Source organism: Humulus lupulus, chromosome 5 (assembly GCF_963169125.1).
Source record: "Humulus lupulus chromosome 5, drHumLupu1.1, whole genome shotgun sequence".
In the NCBI taxonomy this organism is placed as follows: domain Eukaryota; kingdom Viridiplantae; phylum Streptophyta; class Magnoliopsida; order Rosales; family Cannabaceae; genus Humulus; species Humulus lupulus.
In genome coordinates, this window is record NC_084797.1 from 29,858,569 (window position 1) to 29,878,927 (window position 20,359).

General features: G+C 36.6%; 1 protein-coding gene and 1 pseudogene across 2 annotated transcripts; one reads left to right on the plus strand and one right to left on the minus strand.

The window, feature by feature from the left end:
- The first annotated feature begins 1,456 nt into the window (after nt 1–1,456).
- LOC133779001 (large ribosomal subunit protein eL13z-like) lies at nt 1,457–1,953 on the plus strand (annotated as a pseudogene).
- Nucleotides 1,954–10,984: 9,031 nt separating this feature from the next.
- Nucleotides 10,985–13,687, minus strand: LOC133834701 (short-chain dehydrogenase TIC 32, chloroplastic-like). 2 transcript variants are annotated; one of them, XM_062264384.1, is made up of 8 exons: nt 13,462–13,687; nt 12,318–12,549; nt 12,107–12,186; nt 11,870–12,023; nt 11,694–11,772; nt 11,527–11,611; nt 11,385–11,431; nt 10,985–11,301 (listed from the first exon to the last, which is right to left on the minus strand). In XM_062264384.1, the coding sequence occupies exons 1-8, from the start codon at nt 13,565–13,567 to the stop codon at nt 11,143–11,145; spliced, it is 942 nt and encodes a 313-aa protein (XP_062120368.1). In that variant the 5' UTR covers nt 13,568–13,687; the 3' UTR covers nt 10,985–11,142. The 2 variants fall into 2 exon arrangements, with proteins under 2 accessions (XP_062120368.1, XP_062120367.1); XM_062264383.1 differs by having other exon boundaries at nt 12,107–12,207.
- Between the last annotated feature and the right edge of the window lie 6,672 nt (nt 13,688–20,359).

Here is a 20,359-nt window from a genome sequence, read left to right on the forward strand (position 1 = left end):
ATACTCGGCGTCTTCGTCATAATCCTCCACCATCTCAGACATGTCCTGAGGTGGCTGTCATCTGGTTTCCACTCCTTCAACTCCGGTAGGAGGACTACGTCATCTGTGACATTTCTTCGAGTGGTTACCATGGCTGTAAATGTTTTGAATGTTTTCTTCAAGCTCTCAATGAAAGCACCAAAATGTTGATTGCGTTTTTCGCTATCAACCTAAAGATGAGAGATTAAAGAAATAAACAACAAGAACACAATAGTTTTTATGTGGTTCAGGCTATAAAAGAGCCCTAGTCCACGAGTCTCCAGCATTAAGGAGACTAAAAGCTTGTTAGGGCAAGGTCCAATGGAGTTTTCTCATGCATCATTTATATTGCTCTGAGTACAAGGTTATCTTTCTCTAAAATTCCAAACCCTTTACAATGAGACTCTCAGCCCTATTTATAGAGGCTGGGATCATTAACGCTTATTATCTGTCATTCATACATATTCTCCCCATTATTGGGTTATTAATACAAGTTAATGCATTGGGTTGCATTAACTAGAGACCACGACCCATGCGATATATGCGGGGCCCACTGCAGAAAGTTACCTATTTTATGGGAAACATGCCCCTGGCACTGTCAGGGCATGGCACACGTATTTCCTTGTCAGGCGGCATAGTGGGAGTGCGAACTGTCGAGTCGTACATTTAACAACACTGTAGATGGATCCTAAAAAAGGTTGTAAGACGATCCTCTGATGCTTTAAACACGCACTGGTTGACACCTGGCTATTCATCTAGGTTCCGAGGACAAGGTCCTTGACATGGAGGACAACTACTTGCAAAGAGCTTGAGGACTACTAATTAGTCCTCGGGGCACAGCCCCAAACAGGGACGCCCATCCCCTGTCTTTACCCGAAGGCTGTGGCCTTCTCTCGAGATATCCACCCTCCGAGGACTGACCTCGGGGTGTGACCTCACTTGAAGAGACACACACCTCTGCCATGTGTCCTGCCCACACAGGTTTCTGATTGCCACGTGTCCCTTGGTAACACGGACAACAAGACTGATTTACAAATGATCATTTATTATGATAAGAATTAAATCTGTATGTCAAACAACAAGTTTATAAAGATAATTAATTCTCATCGGTCCTGTCATATATAATCTCTATTATATGCAACACATTTACTAAGATGTCTATCCACATCAGTAATCCGAATCTAGATCACTCACGTCCTCTAGTAACCATTTATTAAAGATTTCTTATGTTACTGACTATTTTATTCATTATATATAATCTTAATTATCTCGTACTAATACAATATCATGTTCTCATGAATGAATAAATTTTTTTCTTGATATTATTATATAATTAATTCAAATATTAATTATAACATTCAAATATAATAAAATTATAATTTTATTTAAACATCATTAGAGCATTAATCCTAATACTATGATCATAACATCCTGATGTATGTTGGTTTGGTACCTTTTGTGTTTTGCCTTCCAAGCTACTAGAATTCCAAAGAAGCTCGCACCTACCATTGAAATATCTGTTAATCACCGCCGTAGGAGCCGATCGTTGATCACCATGTTCAGAGGCTCAAAACTTACAAGGCCAAACTTGTTGTCTTCCCAAGACGTGCTCGCAAGTTCAAGGTAAAGTTAAATAGTCTTTTGTATTCATTTGGTGTAGGACTAATTACTGTTTACGATTGTGTTGTCTCATCTTTTCTCATTTGCTTTTAGGTTGGAAACTTGGCCCAAGAGGATTTGGCCAATGCTACCCAGGTCCAAGGCAAGTACTTGCCTATTGCTCGTGAGAAGCCAACATTTGAGTTCGTTAAGATTACAGATGACATGAAGTCATTCAAGGCCTATAACAAGCTCAGGCTAGAGCGTACAAATGAACGCCACCTTGGTGCTAGGTTGAAGAGGGCAGTAGAGGATGATAAGGAAGAGAAGAAATAAAGAGTTTAGGATTCATTCCGAAGAATTTTGAATTTTGGGTTGGACCCTATTTTCTGAACTACATAGATTTTGTTGTTTTGTGATGTTAGCTAAGTTGAAGATTTTTAAATGATTTTATGGTTGTATTGCTGATTACAGTATTGATAAATTCATCTTATTAACAGAATTTAGTATAAATATGTGTCTCAATTGTTGAAAATTAAATGAGCATCAAACAATAATCAAGAATTGATCAAACATGTTCATGCTCAATATTGCACAACGAAATCATCTTATTTAAGGCATCAAACATAATAGGAAAAAGAAGTTTTACATACCTTTGTGATCAAGTCTATGAACCATCATTCTCCATGATTATGCTCATCACATTTCACCCACCTACACATCAAAAATCAAATGGGTGCTTGGGGTGTAGATGAACACTACTCTCTCATTTTTCCTCTTAAGATACCCATTGTCCACACACCCTTTATAAAAGGGTGTAACCCCTTTTATAAACTATAATGGGCTTATTGGGCCTAGATACCCAATGAGAGGATTAGTTGCCTTGGCCCAATGGGCTGGCCTAAAGACATTGAGAGCGTGTCCATGGGCCCCGAGCGTGTTAGTACGTTATTTCCATCCCATTATGGCCCGATGGTAATAGCATGCAATACCGATTATATAGTTATCCTTACATGTTAATCACGACAATGTGTAGTTATGCCAGTCCATATAAAATATTCTAACATTCTCCCACTTGGACTACATAATTACACCAACAAGTACTCATTGAACAATAGTGTCTATACACAAGAATCTCAAGAAACGCAAATGTCTATAAAACCAATTATGCATCATATTGTATCGATAGGATACAAATATGATACATAACGAGACATTGGAGATTCACAAAGCATGGCGATAACTCCCAATATGGATCCACTCAAACATGATATCTAGATAAGCCATTGGCTCGCATCATTATATCATTACCAAACGAGTGTGTAACGCCCTGGATAGCCAAGACCGTTACACTGTGTGTTTATAAAGTGCCAGACTTGCTAATCAAGTCATTTAGTTAAAATCGTGATACTGGAACTATAAAAGAACTAGGGTTTAAAATGGTTTGGTCTCAAAAGCCACTTTTACATTAAGAAACGTTATATGTTTACACGGGATCCCAAAAATACAAGTTTAAAGATCGTTTACAAAAGTTACAAGGTTCAATTACAATAACCAGCCTTACTAAGGCAAAACAAACAGTTAGGTAATCCCTGTCCTGACCCACTCCTCGACCATGGTGATCGAACAGCTGGCTATGTACATTCCACCTCAGAGCTCTCCATCTCAGGCTTGGTCCAATCTGCCTTTGCCTTTACCTGCACCACGTAGCACCCGTGAGCCAAGGCCCAGCAAGAAAACATAACAATAGAGCACAAGCAATCAACAGACAAACCCATATCTCACAATGCATCACAAGTTCTCAAACCTATAATCATTTAGTATAATCAAGTATCCAACATGTTAAGCATATCAATTCATATCATATATCACTGCACAAATGATAACTAGGGCTAGCGCTCTCAGGCTGCTCCCTCCGTTATCCCACTGACTCCGGCCCGCTTAAGCCGATCTCAGTGAATATTCTCGGCTACCAGTGGCCGAGCCGCGCCCTGTGCGCAAATACTATGTACGACACTCTTAGGCCGCTTTTACATGTCCCATGGCGTAATACCATCATTGACACGATACGATTCTCGGGAGCACTTAGTCCCATCACAAACATATAATCAGGTGCAGTTCTCTTACCTTTCAGTTCACTAACTTTGATCCCTTGACTCATTGAGCACGATCCCTAGCGCTCACCTAAACAAAATCATGGGCCAAAGTCATTATCAATCCTCAAGTTCAAAACCTAGCCTCGGGGCTAGTCCCGAGCCCCCGGGAAGTCCTAGTTCCACCAAACAAGGTGGTGGAATCAAACCCCAAACCCTAGGTCAAAAGCCCTTGCAAACAACCCTAAAATTCCCTTCAGAAGATAGGGTAGCGCTACAGCGCTCATGGGAGGGCGCTACAACACTACAAACAGAAGCCAGAAACCCCTCAGCATGTTGGCCTAGCGCTACAGCGCCCAAAGGCTAGTGCTGTAGCGCTAGTCACAGATAGACCAGCTTCAGTTTTCTCTTCTTGCGATTTTCTCAAACCAACCTCAACCAAAACTCTTCCAAATCTTCCCCAACCTCAAAAGCAACCTTATAACCATACTCCACTCATCCCAAGCACCCTAAATATCTAGAACTCAAGCACATGCATCCACAAACTCAGAATTCACCATAGCCATTCCTAAACACTAAAACTCAGCAGAAACCAATTGAACAGCAAAGTTAGAGTTTAGACTTTATACCTTTGATAGGATTTCATCCACAAACTGTCTCTAGACCTCCTTGGCTTGCTTCTCCTTAACCTTTGCCCTGAATTTCCCCAAAGTTCCCCATCAAACTCAACTTATACACCATAGTTTAGAAACCAAACCAGCAACTGAAGAAATTACAGAACCTTACCTAAAGTGATGGCCTAACCTTGCTAAACCCTTGTCAAATCCTCAATCTTAGCTCAGTAATCTTGTGGCTTAATTGAACTAGCTCTCCTCTGAACTTTGCTTCAAGAAGAATGGAGAAAAGTGGTAAGAGAACCACAAACCGACTCAAGGAGAACCACTCTGTTTTCCTTCCTTTCTTTTCCTTTTCTTTTTCTTTCTTTTTAGACTTCTGTAATATTCTACAAATCCCACTAACATAAAGCCTCAGTAATAACCATCTTTAAAATCCAAATGACCTTAATGCCCTCCCTATTAATTCTAAACCCTTTAATCCACCTAGGGGCATTTTAGTCATTTTACCCAATTCCCGCTAACTCCTCGAGTGTCTCTAATATTTCCCGCTTAATTCCCGACACCTAATTAACCACCAATAATATTCCTCAATGTCCAAATAAACTCCAGTATATTCTATAAATTCCCATTTATACCCCTAAGCTCACCCCAAGCCGGGTACAAATCCCGGCCATGACTTTTCCGCTACTTTGCTCACTAGGACCGTCTCGAGTCACAGATCACAGATATATCCACATAATAATGTGGTCTCGACAATTATCACATATATCAATACAATTATGCCCACAATGGCCAAAATTACGATTATGCCCTTCTAACCTATTCAGGGCCTACATGCATACTAATACAAATAGTCATGCATCTCAAATATTCAAATAGTCATATAACATGATTTAAATCATAATCATGCATCTTAATCATTAAAACCACACATAATTCCCAATATGCCCTCCAGGCACACTAATCAAGGCCCTTAAGCCTTATTAGTGAGTTTGGGTCGTTACAGAGTGTGCACTCATAATGCCAAATAGTTATCCACAATATGCATGCATTCAAAAATAATTAGCAATCCTTAACATGTCTATCATATATGAAAACGGTAACTCCCACTGATTAAATACATCTCTGGCACCTAAAAATCCACATAAGAAGTATGTTCTCGGTACACACTGTTAGGTAAGCCTTGTCAGTGTAGTTATTGACATGTTATTTATAAGTGCGTGTCATGATGCAAATAAAGGACTCCACAACTTTCTCACTACAAATGGAACGTTATCATCATTAATGGAGTAACAAGACTCTGCATGTTCCGAGAGAAAGATATGACTGCGACATTTATCACATAAGTTCAGTAAATTCACAATAGAGTAAACTACTCTTGACACTGAAACGAAATATCACAGTTGTATTGTATAAACCATGTCCTCATAACACGTCACTCACTCTACATCTATGAATGAGGATGCTGTAAGTGTCCACCTAACACCTAATTACAAAATAACTCCTCTTACCATTATACATGCATGTATGCGAGAGGAAATTGTAGGTGTTTATTTGATTAGACACTTAATCACAAAATAGCTCCTCCTACCATTATAAAGGATTTTGACATCCATGCAGCCTGTTCAATCGATATCACTAAAACCAACTATTGAGCGTCATAATGTTGATTTTTCGATTGCAAAGACATCCTTGATACCATAAGGATGACTACTCAAGTACCAATCCAGCATGCCCATGACAAATATCACAATAGGGAATGCGTATACATGAGAAAACTCGAGGCTGCCTTCAACAAGCATGTATGGAACAATCTCAAAATTGATCTCTCATCATTATTAATACACGTGGACTTTAGGCCTTTCACAATACATCACACTTTAGACTATTCCAAAGTTCTCAATGGCACATTACTCACATCAAAAGTTAGTCAACATAAACTATGAGACAATTCAACTTTCTGTTGATCTCATCATGACGAATCTAAATACTTAGACCATGTAAGGCTTCTATAAAATTCTTCATCCGACAGAGACTATCAAATAACAGTTTTACTTGTCTCCATATTAGATCAGTATCATAAAATATGAGCAATGTACTATATCATGTAATATGTCATTGTTCCCACTGATCTCTCACATAATATTGACTAACGATAATGTTTCAAATTGTGCATTATGAGAATAACAATAGTCATTGTCTTGATGCCTTTCCAAAATGAATTTAATCCATTGAATTCCGGTGTCCTTGTTAGTTGTTGCCTTCTCAAGGCTTAAATGAGCCAAAGGAAATTCTAAAAAAAATAAGAATTTAGTTCTCACGTCCTTATATATTGATTTCCAAATAGTCACCACTTTACCATCCAATAATAATGCATTTTGAATAGTTCATTCTATTATAATGGTAACTAGCTATAGGCTTTAATCAATCTTAATTTATTCCTCAAATAATCTGTTCTCAACAAGAACCGTCATCAAGAAAAATCTCCCAGTTATCATGCGATTAAGCCTAAACTTCCATGTTTGATCATATCTTGGAAATCGTGATATTAACATATCAGCTCTCCAAATAAGGATTAAGAACTACTAATGGCTCTCGATTAACAATTTTGAGGAATATGTCGTCAACCTTATTTCCTACTTGAAATTGTAGGTTTTGTAAAACTATTTCGATTCTATATCTTTGCTTGTTCACAAATGGAGTTTCTTATCATATTCTGGCTGACTGTAGGGTCGACAATAATAACAGCGGAAGCAAAACAAGAGATAAGTCCAGTTATTCCCTAAATAATCTTTTGACCCTTGACTAATCCCAACTTGAAACTCCACCATGGAAAACTTTATTTACTTATCATCAATAGTGGATAGAAGAGGAAATTATATGAACCTTAGCACTCTCGAAAAATAACCATTGAGATAATCATCTTCTCTTTCACAATTAAACTTTGAGATTGCGATTGCCCAAAAACATGGTCTGCAAATTAAATCCTTATTCAGTCTCAACCTGTATAAGGCTATTTGGAATGAAACGATACAAATCATCAAATCTAAATTCTTTTGAGAGTCATAGAAAAATACTTAACTCATATTGTCTCTTTAAACACCTAACATGGTTGTGAATATGGAATTATGTTTGTGATTATATTAGTCCATACAAAAATTCAAATATCTCTCCCACTTGGACAAATATAATAAACAAACACCATATTAAACTTCATTATCTAATAGGCAGTCAAATAAATCATGTATAATATCATACCGATAGGATACATATATTAAACATGATTTGTCCCGGAAGATGTTCAAATATACTAACAACCATTAAAACAACATGCATGCAGTACAACCATTGAGACTATATATATACGTCATGTTTTGTACTTGTCACTTCGTCAAACAATGCATATAGGAAGTGATTGCACAATACTATGCATGTTTGGATTAATCATTTAGGTATTTTCCACTTTGAAGCTTTCTAAAACACAAAAAAAAAAAAAAAAACGTTTGAAACTTTGATGAGTCAAAGCTTGAGAAGACTGTGCTCAAGATAATGATCATGTGAGAGAGATTTTAACAAAAGAGTAATAAATACTCGATATCTCTCAACTCTTATACATGATATTATAGATCATAAAAACTTTATGGACAAAAGAATCAATATGATCAGCATGTGTACTATGCTTAAATAAGTTAAAGCCTAACTTCCCCTTATTCTTTCCATTAGTTATCCAAAAAGAATACTAAGTCATCAATATCACTATATGGCAAGCTTTGTTTCATTGACTTCAATCAAATCAAAATTGTTGCCTAAATATAACTTAGCTATCCTCAAATTTAGTTGCAACAACGATATGATATTGAGTACACATGCATTATTCCATTTAATTTGGATTCATCGTGTTTATGAATGTCTCCAAGTAATACGATTATCACTTCGAAATAGATAATGGTCACATACATATCCATTGTAGTATTCTTCCAAAATTGTCCACTTATGATCTATGTCATATCTTGAGCCTTAATTATAAGAAAACCACAATAGATGATTCACTAGTTCCACTGAAACTATCTTAGGGCATAAAATCAATGCAATAGTCTCCTGAACTCATCATTATCGAAAAACGTAAGAGTTTCACTTCAATACCTCAAGAGATTCCCAAGCGATCTCATCCTCACAAAGTTGTCATAGAAGGGTCGATTAACACATATATAACTCCCTACAACCATCTGACACCCATCTCAATATTCTCAATCTCCCACTGATCATGGAGCAACTTGGCATCTATTTAAACAATGTGACTTCAAGATTTATCAATTTTAGGCCTAGTCCGTCTTTACAATGGGATATCGTTATGTCAAAGCATATTATTGTACCATCCGATAACTAAACGGTAGAGATTTTAGGATTGCTTGAAGCTAAGAGAAAATATCAATGAGCAGTGCCACTATGCATGTGAAAGCAAGGATCGCGTTATCTGCTCGTTTTCTCAGCTTTCCAAATGATCTATCAACAGAAACAATCACGTCATGCTGGAGTCGTTCTAACAAAACATATGACTCGTAGGTAAGGACAATCACTTCAAATGTCACAACCAAATTCATTAATCCACTACCGATAGGGTAGAAAAGATTGTGCGGTTCATGACATCCAATGTGTTTCCTTCACCATCTAAGCATCCTACCCAACAATAAAATCATCGACAAGATGACCAAATTGCATGTATGGATCTTAGTATTAATTGTGATTAGAAAAATGTGAATTTAATCAGCGATAATCACAATCACCATATGAATATCCATAGAACATTTAATTATATGTTCATCATAGATTATAATCTCATAATCATCAAATAATCCCAACTACGCATCCATAAATGTCAAAGAATCTATTAACAATATCATAAATCAAATAGGTAATAATTCTGTAAATAAATCAAATATATGCCAATAATAATCCATTCATAATCATGAATCCTCAAAAACAAATTATAAGGCATATGTACAAAAATTTGGAATAACATATTGCACGATTATTGGGTCTTATGTGAGATTATAATTTTAAACTCCATAATTTGACATGTTTAGACTCACGATAGGCAAGCACATAAACATTCAAATTGTATTAATCTCACAATTATTATGAATGACAAATTGACATGCTTAATCTCACGATAGGTGAGTACATAAGCACTCATTTAACGTCACAACAACATAATCATATTTGCACATAATGCCAAGTATTTTATAACAAAACATAAGGCATAAATTTCAAATAAATATAATCATGTTTACAATTAATAAATGATATAAGATAAATTGTGAGATAATAATTTTAATTTAATTTAATTGTGTGATTATGTGTTAATTAATTGTTTAATTGACCAAACCCAAAATATATTACGCAATTCAGTGGAAAAATAAAAGATAGTCAAAATGGTGAAAAATTGGTCCATAAGGAACCCTGCACGCGCCATAAATCAGACCTCCCCAAATATATATTTTTAAATTTTTTTTTTGCCAGAAAACGACGTGTCGTTTTAATGAAACGACGTGTCGTTTTGAATAAAAACGACGAAACTTCCTGAGCCAAACGATGCGTCATTTTCTGGTGAAAAGACCAAACGACAAGTCGTATGGACTCGTCTCTCTCACTCGTTTTGTTCCCGCAGGTCACGATTCAGGTCCTCTCGACCTGGATTTTAGTCTGGCTATTTTCGGGCTTTCCGATCACCCATTTCGCTGGTGACTAAAGGGCTTTTCATCCCCGACCCATTTCCAATCTCAAAACAGCCAATAAATGCCGAGAGAACTCCATCTCAGATCAAAATATGCAAGCCATTTTCATGCTTTAAAAAACGAGATTTCTCTCATCCTTGCTTGTAATGATACACCAAAATACTTTTACCCAATTTGTTTCAATAACCCAAGAATAATAGACCCGAAAAACGTCCGAAAAAATTCAAAATTAAATTTTTTGCATATGGGTCTCTCACAAAACTGTGGGTATGGAAAAATTTGGAGAAAAATAGAAAAAAAAAAATTAAATAGATTTAAGCCTTAAAATCAGATGACCTAGCTCTGATACCAATTGTTGAAAATTAAATAAGCATCAAACAATAATCAAGAATTGATCAAACATGTTCATGCTCAATATTGCACAATGAAATCATCTTATTTAAGGCATCAAACATAATAGGAAAAAGAAGTTTTACATACATTTGTGATCAAGTCTATGAACCATCATTCTCCATGATAATGCTTATCACATTTCACCCACCTACACATCAAAAATCAAATGGGTGCTTGGGGTGTAGATGAACACTACTCTCTCATTTTTCCTCTTAAGATACCCATTGTCCACACACCCTTTATAAAAGGGTGTAACCCCTTTTATAAACTATAATGGGCTTATTGGGCCTAGATACCAAATGTGAGGATTAGTTGCCTTGGCCCAATGGGCTGGCCTAAAGACATTGAGAGCGTGTCCATGGGCCCTGAGTGTGTTAGTACGTTATGTCTATCCCATTATATGGCCCGATGGTAATAGCATACAATACCGATTATATAGTTATCCTTACATGTTAATCACGACACTGCCTGAACAATGTGTAATTATGCCAGTCCATATAAAATATTCTAACATCAATATAATCAAATGTTTACTGTGTTAAACTTATTTATTATTGATAGCGAGGGACAAGATAATTAAGTACGTTTTCTTTCATGTATATGAGAAAGAAGGCAAGGCGTTAATCAACTAGTAACATAGGTCTTTAACATTTAATTTTTGTTTATTTTGTTTACAGAAATAATTGATCATCGTGTCAAATTGAGGCTGAAATCCCAGAGTTTCTTTGCCAAGTCCTGGTCTCTGCCCTTGGTGCTTGCCTTGGAAATATTACTGTCTTCGAAATATTCACCGCTTACTCCCTTCACTTGTGGGTTCAACGCCACATAGCACGTTGTTGCAGCCCCCTAAAGTAATAGCACAATATAACAAAAATTAGGAAGAAATTACTTTTTATAAAAAGACAATTTTCCATTGAAATGTAGTTTACCTGGTGGACATTTTTTAGTACAAGTCTACCCACTATATTAACAAGACCTGGATGAAATGGCAATATTAGCTATAAATTCTATAATTTTGCATCAAAGATGAAAAAGTAAACAGTTCATAATTCTTGGAAAGTAAAACAACACCGTTGACGATGCCATTAAAACGGAAAAGATTGGTAACGATTACACCCGGGTGAAGTGAATTTGCAGTTATATTCACATTATCTTCCTGAAAATGAAACGAGAAAATGTTAAAACACTTTGAATAAATGATAGTAATTTACAGTCTCCTTATGAAAATTTTCATGTACCTTTAAACGTCTTGCAAGCTCATTGGCGTGCAAAACATTAGCTAGCTTGGATTGTCCATATGCAGCTATACTACTGTACCTGTACAAAAGTACATATTTACATAAGAAATGCTTCTCCTTAATCAAACAAACATGTAAAACTAAGTTAAAAGTAATTACAGGATAGTGTTATGTACCCTTGTTTATCGTTAATTTTATCGAAGCGAATTCCTTCAAAATATGGGTACCGGTGAGCCACTGAGGAAACATTTAGTATTCTTCCTTCTTTTTTACTCTCCTTTGCTGTTTTCTTCATAGTCTCCAACAAAAGATTTGTCAACAGAAAATGACCTGAAAAATTAGACAAAATTTGTGACCTCTAATGTTGCCGATTGCCTCATGATCACTTAAGTATACAAATTTAGTTTAGGTACCTAAGTGGTTGGTTGCAAACTGTAGTTCAATTTTGTCTTTTGAAAGCATGAATGGTGTTGCCATAACTCCTGCATTGTTACTTGACAATACAAAAACAACACTACACTCTTCAAACTAAGCATGCTAATAATACTTGAGCCAACATAAAAGGCAAACTTGAAAATGGAGATTTCCACAGCTGCACAAAGTGTAAAGGTATTAATATCTTACATTAAGATGTTCAGAGGACGATTTGATGATTTGAAATCTGATGCAAATTTTCTCACGGATGACAATGAGCTGAGATCCAATTCCATGGCATCAACTTTAGCAGTAGGGATTTCTTTTACTATTGATTCTTTGATATCTTTTCCAGCAGCCATGTTCCTGATTGCCATGATTACATGTACGCCGCGCAATGCAAGAACTCGCGTAGTTTCGGTGCCAATACCACTAGATGCTCCTGAAATGACAGTGCCATAAACCAGTATGAGCAAGCCAGTCAGCAAGACAACATAGTATATATATAAGAGCATATGAGATAATGACATAATTTGATATTTCATTCATATTTCAGCTGAATAAATTGTAGAAGTAGCTAAATGATATCTCTTCTTTTGATGTCTAAATTTTGCACGAAGGGAGGTTATTTTGGCTCTTTGAAAGCATATGGCAAAAATTGTTAGATTGGAGGAGCTAATATGTACTAAACTATAAATTTTGAGGGTGAACTACCATAAATTTTGTGTGTGTGCTTGTTAGTAATCTATTTTTTTGCTCGGTCATAAAATATTAGGGAGTTATTAACTGGTAAACCCCAGAGGCACTGACATTAGAGTGAGGGAAACTAGCTGAAACTACTTTTGGAGATGACACTAAGCAGAAACAAATCAATTGAACATGTTACATTTCAATTGATTCAATCTACAATATAGATTATGGAACGTATGTTCAACCTTGAAAAAGTCATACATATTTTTATAAAACAGAACAAAAGCTGAAAATTATAAGAAGAATTTAACTACAGATGAAATCTCCACTATTCACATGAGAACTTGTAAAAAATACCCATATATATGTCCAAGTAGGTAGCTCAAATATTCGGGCATGTGGTTTGGAACTTTCCTATATAAGTAAAGCAACCACTCCACACAGTCATATACACTACTCTTGAAAAAAATTCCACCATCTATAAAGGAACCACAATTCCATATGTCTCTTCAAGTAAAATATGATCTGTTTAATAAAGGGTAGTGAATAGTGATTGATAGAATACTTGAGATAACCAAAATATAAACAACCCTTTTATTTTCTACCCACAAAAACACCAGAATCCATGTAGTACTTTAAAACATACTATCCATAGATATATAACCTGTGATAATGGCAGTCAGACCAGTTCCATCAATTCTTTGAGTAACCTCCTCTGCTGTAGAGGAAGATGAAAACCCAGATGGCCCTTTTCTGCTAAAAGGCCACATTTTTTCTTAATCAACTCTTCAAAATGGCTTACAAGACGCTAATATAATGCTTTAATTAATACCATTAGAGGCATGAAAGTTAGTACAGACAAACAATGATAAAAATGTTTGTTTTGAATAGTTGGAAAGATACTGAAGCTAGCCTAGCTTACATTGCATGGACCCTCTTTTGCCAGCTCATAACTTCAAGAAGGACCATGAAATGTCCCAACTTTTTGGCCTTTGGTTATAATTTCTAATGGATGAGACTAACACATAAATGCAGTTAAGAAGAGACCCACGTAAGTACGTAACTAGATAATTAATATTTTACACATCACATAAACGTGGCTACATCCTAGAGAGATAATGATTTATATGACCATGTACTATTCTTGATATAAATACTTTTTGACTTTTGAGTTTAAAATCTCTATTCTGAAAAAGAAAAAAACTAGTTGGTTATACTTCTGCTTCTTCTTTTCCCAATCATTTTGGTGTTAGACCATTCCCAATCATATCACCAAAAATTTGGTGTTAACCAACACCAAATATGCTTTTATATAAATATATATATATATATATATTTTTTTTTCATTCCAAATGCAACACCAAAAATTACATCAAAAAAATATAATAAAAATATTCTTTATTATTATATATTTTTTAATAATATATAATATTCTTTTTATTATTATATTATTTTACTAAAAGCATCACAATTATTATATACAATTAATTATTTTAATAAAAATAAAACTATTAATTAATTACATGACAATAATACTACAAATTATTAAAACTCGATAAATTAAAATATCATATTACATGTGTTAAAATAAATATTACATTACTAGAGAGAAAAAATATTATGGTAAATTAAATCGAAAACATAACACACACACTTGAAAAGATGAATGAAATTATACTAATTCTCCGAGTTAGTATATTCATCCCACAAATGTTCAATTAATGCATTTCGAAGTTCAATGTGAGCTTGCTTATATTTGATTTTTCTATGTCTAGCAAGAAATTCTTGAAACCAAGCATTATCATCGCCCACCATCTCAACTTCTAGACTTGGCACTTCGACTCGCTCTTCAATTGATGCATTAACATCACATTCGTATTCTATTATCCCTACTTAGACTACATGGCTAAAGGTCGTGTATTCATGCTATCGGGCTCGGACCTATAGGTCTTGTGAATATGGAATAATTTCCCTTAAAGCTTCCCTCGGTGAAAGTATGAAAACCCTAGGCGCACATTTCCCTCGGCCAATGGCCTCGCATGGCGAGGCCCAATCCCCGTGTGCAGGCCTTTGGGCTTCTCGTGTGACGGCGCTAGGCGCGTGAGAATACAGGAAGTTGTCCTAAGGGAAACATCTCATTATGAGCCATGAAGTTTGGCCTTACTAAGCTAAAGGGTCAAACTAAGCGTTGCAGGAGGACGAGTGCACAAGGCCCTCGCATAGCGAGGTCCGATGTACCTACGTAAGGTTTATATGCTCAAGAGTCGAGATGCACGCACATGCATAAGGGCTGTCAAATGCACCTGAGACGTACGCCTACATCCATGCAAAGGGAGCCTTGCATAGTGAGGCTTTACCTGCCTTGACGCTGAGAGATGTTGTGGGCACTTGAGTCGTATGCCTCGACCGCACCAGCGTCTCGCGACCTTGCCTCGTGCAGCAAGGCACGCCGCACCATGGTCCCGTGCACCAGCGCCTCGCTCTGCAAGGCACACCTCCCCTCGCCCGCGCGCGTCTTGCGAGGCATGACCTCGCCAAGGTGTCTCGCGCCACCACCGTCTCGCGAATCACAGCCTCGCGCACCTGGGTCCATGCCGCGAGAAGGGTCTTGCGCAGCGAGGCACACTTTGTCTCGCCCAAGTATGCGTCTTGCAGCCCCCAAGCAACCCCACCTTGCCTCGCGCTAAAGGTCTCGGACCACCAGGGTGTCTCGCGCCTCGGATGGGCCTCACGCCTAGAAAGGTGTCTCGCACCTCGGAAGGGCCTCGCGCGCGCAGAGCAAGGGCTCGTGCGTGGTTAGATCAAGCCTTCGCCAAGGGCCTCGCGCAGCGAGGCGCACCACACATCGCCCAGCCGTGCTGAGGTGTCGCGTACCCGTGCCGCGCGCTAGCACTTCGTCTCGCCTAGGTGCCTCCATGTCATGATGTCAGCGCCTTGCGTACCTGTATGGAGTCTAAGACCTCTTGAAGAGGCGTACGATGAGCAATAAGAGAGACCCAAAAATTATTTGGTGTCAAGCCAATAGTGATGTAGAGAACTGAGTATATCATTCATGTTAACTCACAAGCTTTTTCCTACACTTAGTAGAATATGGAATAACTTTGAGCAAATACATGTATTGGAGATGTTAGAATATCCATCAGGTACAAGGTACCTGTACGTATATGGGTGCAGGATGTACGACCATGAGGAGGACAGAGGCGTGACCCTGACATCTGTATCGTACAAGTAGTGGTGGTACGAATTTGTACAAAGATTGGAGGCACTACCTGTATACCTCTGACTATGTACCAGGCCGACACCACCACCTTCTGCTCCACTATGACCTGTGCTACAACCCTGACAATGTACCTATGTACAATCTTGTCCCCTGGGACCACGATGTATCAGGAGCCATTAGAGCCCCAATATAAATAGATCTTCACCCCTCCAACAAGGGGGTTGGAAAATTCATTGTATACTCAGGCTATTAAGCAATATACGAATATTGACACCATTGTTGATCTGTATTTATTTTTCCTTAAATCTATTCTAAGTTCATATCTATTTATCTCCATATTTACCTTTGAGTTTTCCAACCTAACATCGTTGACGAGTTTTCACCGTCAACATAACCCATATTATACTCTTTTCCTTTAATCACATAATTAGCGGGTGGATCTTTACCTTCAGAAAGATTAGCAAAAAGATGGATGACTCCAGCATATTAATATCATTATTAGATCCCAGTAGACCAAAATATGCATTCCATATCCAAAGATCATAGTCAGCTACAACTTCAAGAATAATAGTTAGGATCCACTACGACCGACATATTGTCCTCCCCAAGCCGTTGGGAAATTTTTCCATTTCCAATGCATACAATCTAAACTACCCAACATTACTGGAAAACATTGACATTCACTAATGTGGAGTAGTCTTGCAACATCACCAGCGTTAGGTGATCAGAGATAGCGGGCTCCAAATACCTCGACAACAGCACAACAAAATCACTTCAAACTTTCTAAAGCAGTAGATTCGCCTATTTTGATGTATTCATCGGTAACATCTTCCGGTACACCATATGCCAACATTCGAAATACAACTATTACTTTTTGCAAACCTGATAGCCCAAGTTTATCGAATCCATCCATTCGTTGGATGAAGTAATTGTCATGGCCTTGTATAGCATAAAAAATAAGAAGGAATAAAGCACGACCCATTCAAAATCTTCGGCAAAACATCGACTCATTAAACTGAGGATTCTCTACAAAATGGTCGTTGAATAGGGTACGATCAGCATTTTCCCAGTAACAGTTGATAACTATATGACCAAGAATTGAGCCTCGACGCGAGCCTTGGTTGTTTTGGTGTGGATCAAAGCAAAAATTGTTGTTAGCGGTAATTTGACCTACCACTTGCATTTCTATATCATTATAATAGACATCATCTGATGAAGAAGACGATGACAAATAAGATGAACTACCACGATAAGAATTCATCTTTTATCAAAGTTAAACTGTATATATATTTTGGTCTACCTGACATTCATGTATGATATCCATGTCTTATAGTGTAAATATCCTTATCTTATCTAACTTTTTTCAAATTCTGAAGATAAGAAATCTAAGAAATTAATCTATGTCGCTGGATTAATTTGAGCACGATCTCTACCGTTGCATTGTGTTGTCAAATCATATCTTATCTTTACTTTTTCAAATTCTGAAGATAAGAAATCTGATAAATTAATCTATGCCGCTAGATTAATTTGACCACGATCTCAAACGTTGCATTGTGTTGTCAAATCAGATTTTATCTTTACTTTTTCAAAATCTGAAGATAAGAAATCTGATCTTATGTTGCTTTTACATCAATATATAATTGCATACTACTAATTCAAGTTAATCACACCTCTTCAATATATTTTTGAAACAACTATGTTTTCTCCCCAAATGTCTTCAATTCACACTGCTTCATACTCACTTGAGGAAGATATGCACTTGTTTGTGTCATATCTATATTGACATTTCTCAAGATCCAATCATAGGAAGAAATCAATCAGAATTTTTTGTTTTTTTGGGAAAGAGTTGAATCAGAGTAACACAAGTCTTCAATATAACCTCGACCGAGGAGATCTTTGCAAAGTCAAATGTCACCATTCTTTTTGAAATTGTGAAATTAATGGGACGCATTAACCAAATTGAAAACAAAAACCCAAGTGGTATTTCAAAGGAAGATATTGTTAGTGTATATTATTATAGTTTACTTATTGTTACTAACTTGTTTTCAAATTTTATTGACATCATTCTCTTATTTATATTTTAACAATTAAATCAATCAAAGATGTTGTTAGCCCAAGATCCAATATCCAACTGAGGCTTTAAATTTGATCATGTGTGGGCCATCCTTAAAGATATTGAGAAATTTACAAATGACAATACCAATGCACCAACTAGATTGCAACAAGAAGGTCGTAATTTTACTTCGTCCAAATCATCTTCTCATAATTTCTAGTCATCAACATCGACATCCACTGATACGAGTTCATTTGATCTTAATATGAATGATGAGGAAGTCACTACTAATTCAACTGAAAGACCTATGGGTGTGAACAAGGAGAAGGATCTCCATATCAGGGATCTCAATATCGAGCATCTTCATATTAAGGAGAAAGAGCTCTGAAAAGGTCCCACCAGATTATAGTCAATATTATGATTATCTCGGCGGAACTGGAAATAATTTTCCAAATTATTAAATTATTGTCTTAGTTTATCTCACTTATTTAAAATTTATGTTATTGCATTCGATTTTATGTTTGGTGTGTTTGATTTTAACTTTTAATGTATGTTTAAGTTTCTAATGTTATAAGTTTGATTTTAAGTTTTTAATAACGTTTTATTGTATTTTGTTAGATGTTTCTTTAAAAAATTTCATTGTTAATCTTCATTTCTTATAAGTATAAATATTAACTAAAAAGTTAAAAAAAATTATACAAAAATGTAATTAAATTGTAATTAAGAAAAAATTAATAACACTTTTATACACAATTTAACTGAAATGACCCAAATTCCCTAATGTGGCCTAGAACCTAGATTAGGGGGCCAGAAGGGCCATAATAGATTTATTATGAAATTAAATGATTATATGCATGATTATGCGAGTTATATTATTATATGATGATAAATGCATGCATGTGGGTCCACTTTTCATTATAAGGGTATTTTGGTAATTTGGCCTCGTTGATGGCATATTTGTATATTTTCATGCATGTTTATGACTTATGGAGAGAACACATTATAATGTAGATTTTTTCGAGCTATTCGACATGAGACGATCTTAGAATGTAAATTAGCGGTTAGGTCATAACGAGATTAATTTCCGGGCTCGGGGTGAGTCTCAGGGTAATCTGATCATTAATACATTACCAGGAATTAAAGGGTAATGAGATTTGATTTATTAATTATTGGAGAATATTGGGAATAACAGGAATTAGAGGACGTTAATTATGATTAACGGGATTAGAGGAGAAATGACACTTTTGCCCTTGGGGGTTGTTAAGGATATAAATTAGACTTGAGGGTATTTTGGTCTTTTGACCATGGGTTGTATGCTTAAGTAGAAGGCTGTAGAAGAAATAAGGTAGTGAAATAGAGTTCTTTTCCTTCTCCTTCCCGATCATCTTTTCTCTAATTTCCTTTGGATTTTTGAAGCTTAGTTTGAGGGTTCAAGCTTGGGAGTTAAGGCTTGATGTTCTAGGCTAGTGTTTAGCCATTGAAGGGGGTTCAAACCTGAGTTTAAGGTAAGGTTTCAGCCATTATTTTTCTGGTTTTTCTTTGTTTTGAAGTTAGTTTTTGAGCTAGAACTGTTGATTATAGAAATGGTTATTTGAGGTGACTTTAAATGGTTTAAAGCTTAGGTTTTGTTGGTTGAATGTTGGGTAAGTTGTGGTAATGCTTGGGTGTGATTTCTGAGTTGTTTGGTGAAAGTTTTTGGCTGGTTTTAATGGAAAAAAATTGTGGGGGTGCTGTTTTCGTGGGGTCAAGTCGCGACTTGGCCTAGGCAAGTTGCGACCCGCCCCTAGTACCCAACCAGAGTGCTCTCTGAGTTAGGGTTGCACCGCGACTCACTAGGCCAAGTCGCGGCTCGCCCCTTCCTTTTGTGCTAGGGAGGAGTTTTTAAGGGTTTTAGGCTCGGGGTTTCAATTCTTAAGGCTTGGGATCGAATCTACTAACCATGTTAGTAGAATTCGAGGTCATGGGAGCGAGGTTTAGACTATGAACCTTTTTATGATTTATTTTATTAATGGAACTCCATAATTAGTTATGCCTAGGTGACCGCTAAGGGACCAAAGGATTGATCATTCTCAAAGGGTTGTTCTTCTATTATTTCACTCTCGAACCAGAGGTAAGAAAATTGCACCCATTATGTGACATGCATGGTGATTGATGCGGCATGTTGAGTGCTCTATATGTGGACATTGATTGAATATTAAATGCATAACAACTTTGCTTATCTGTGTATGGCACTGACCTATGAGTCAGGAAATGACAATGGTGTCAGTATTGATTGTGAAGCTGTGACTT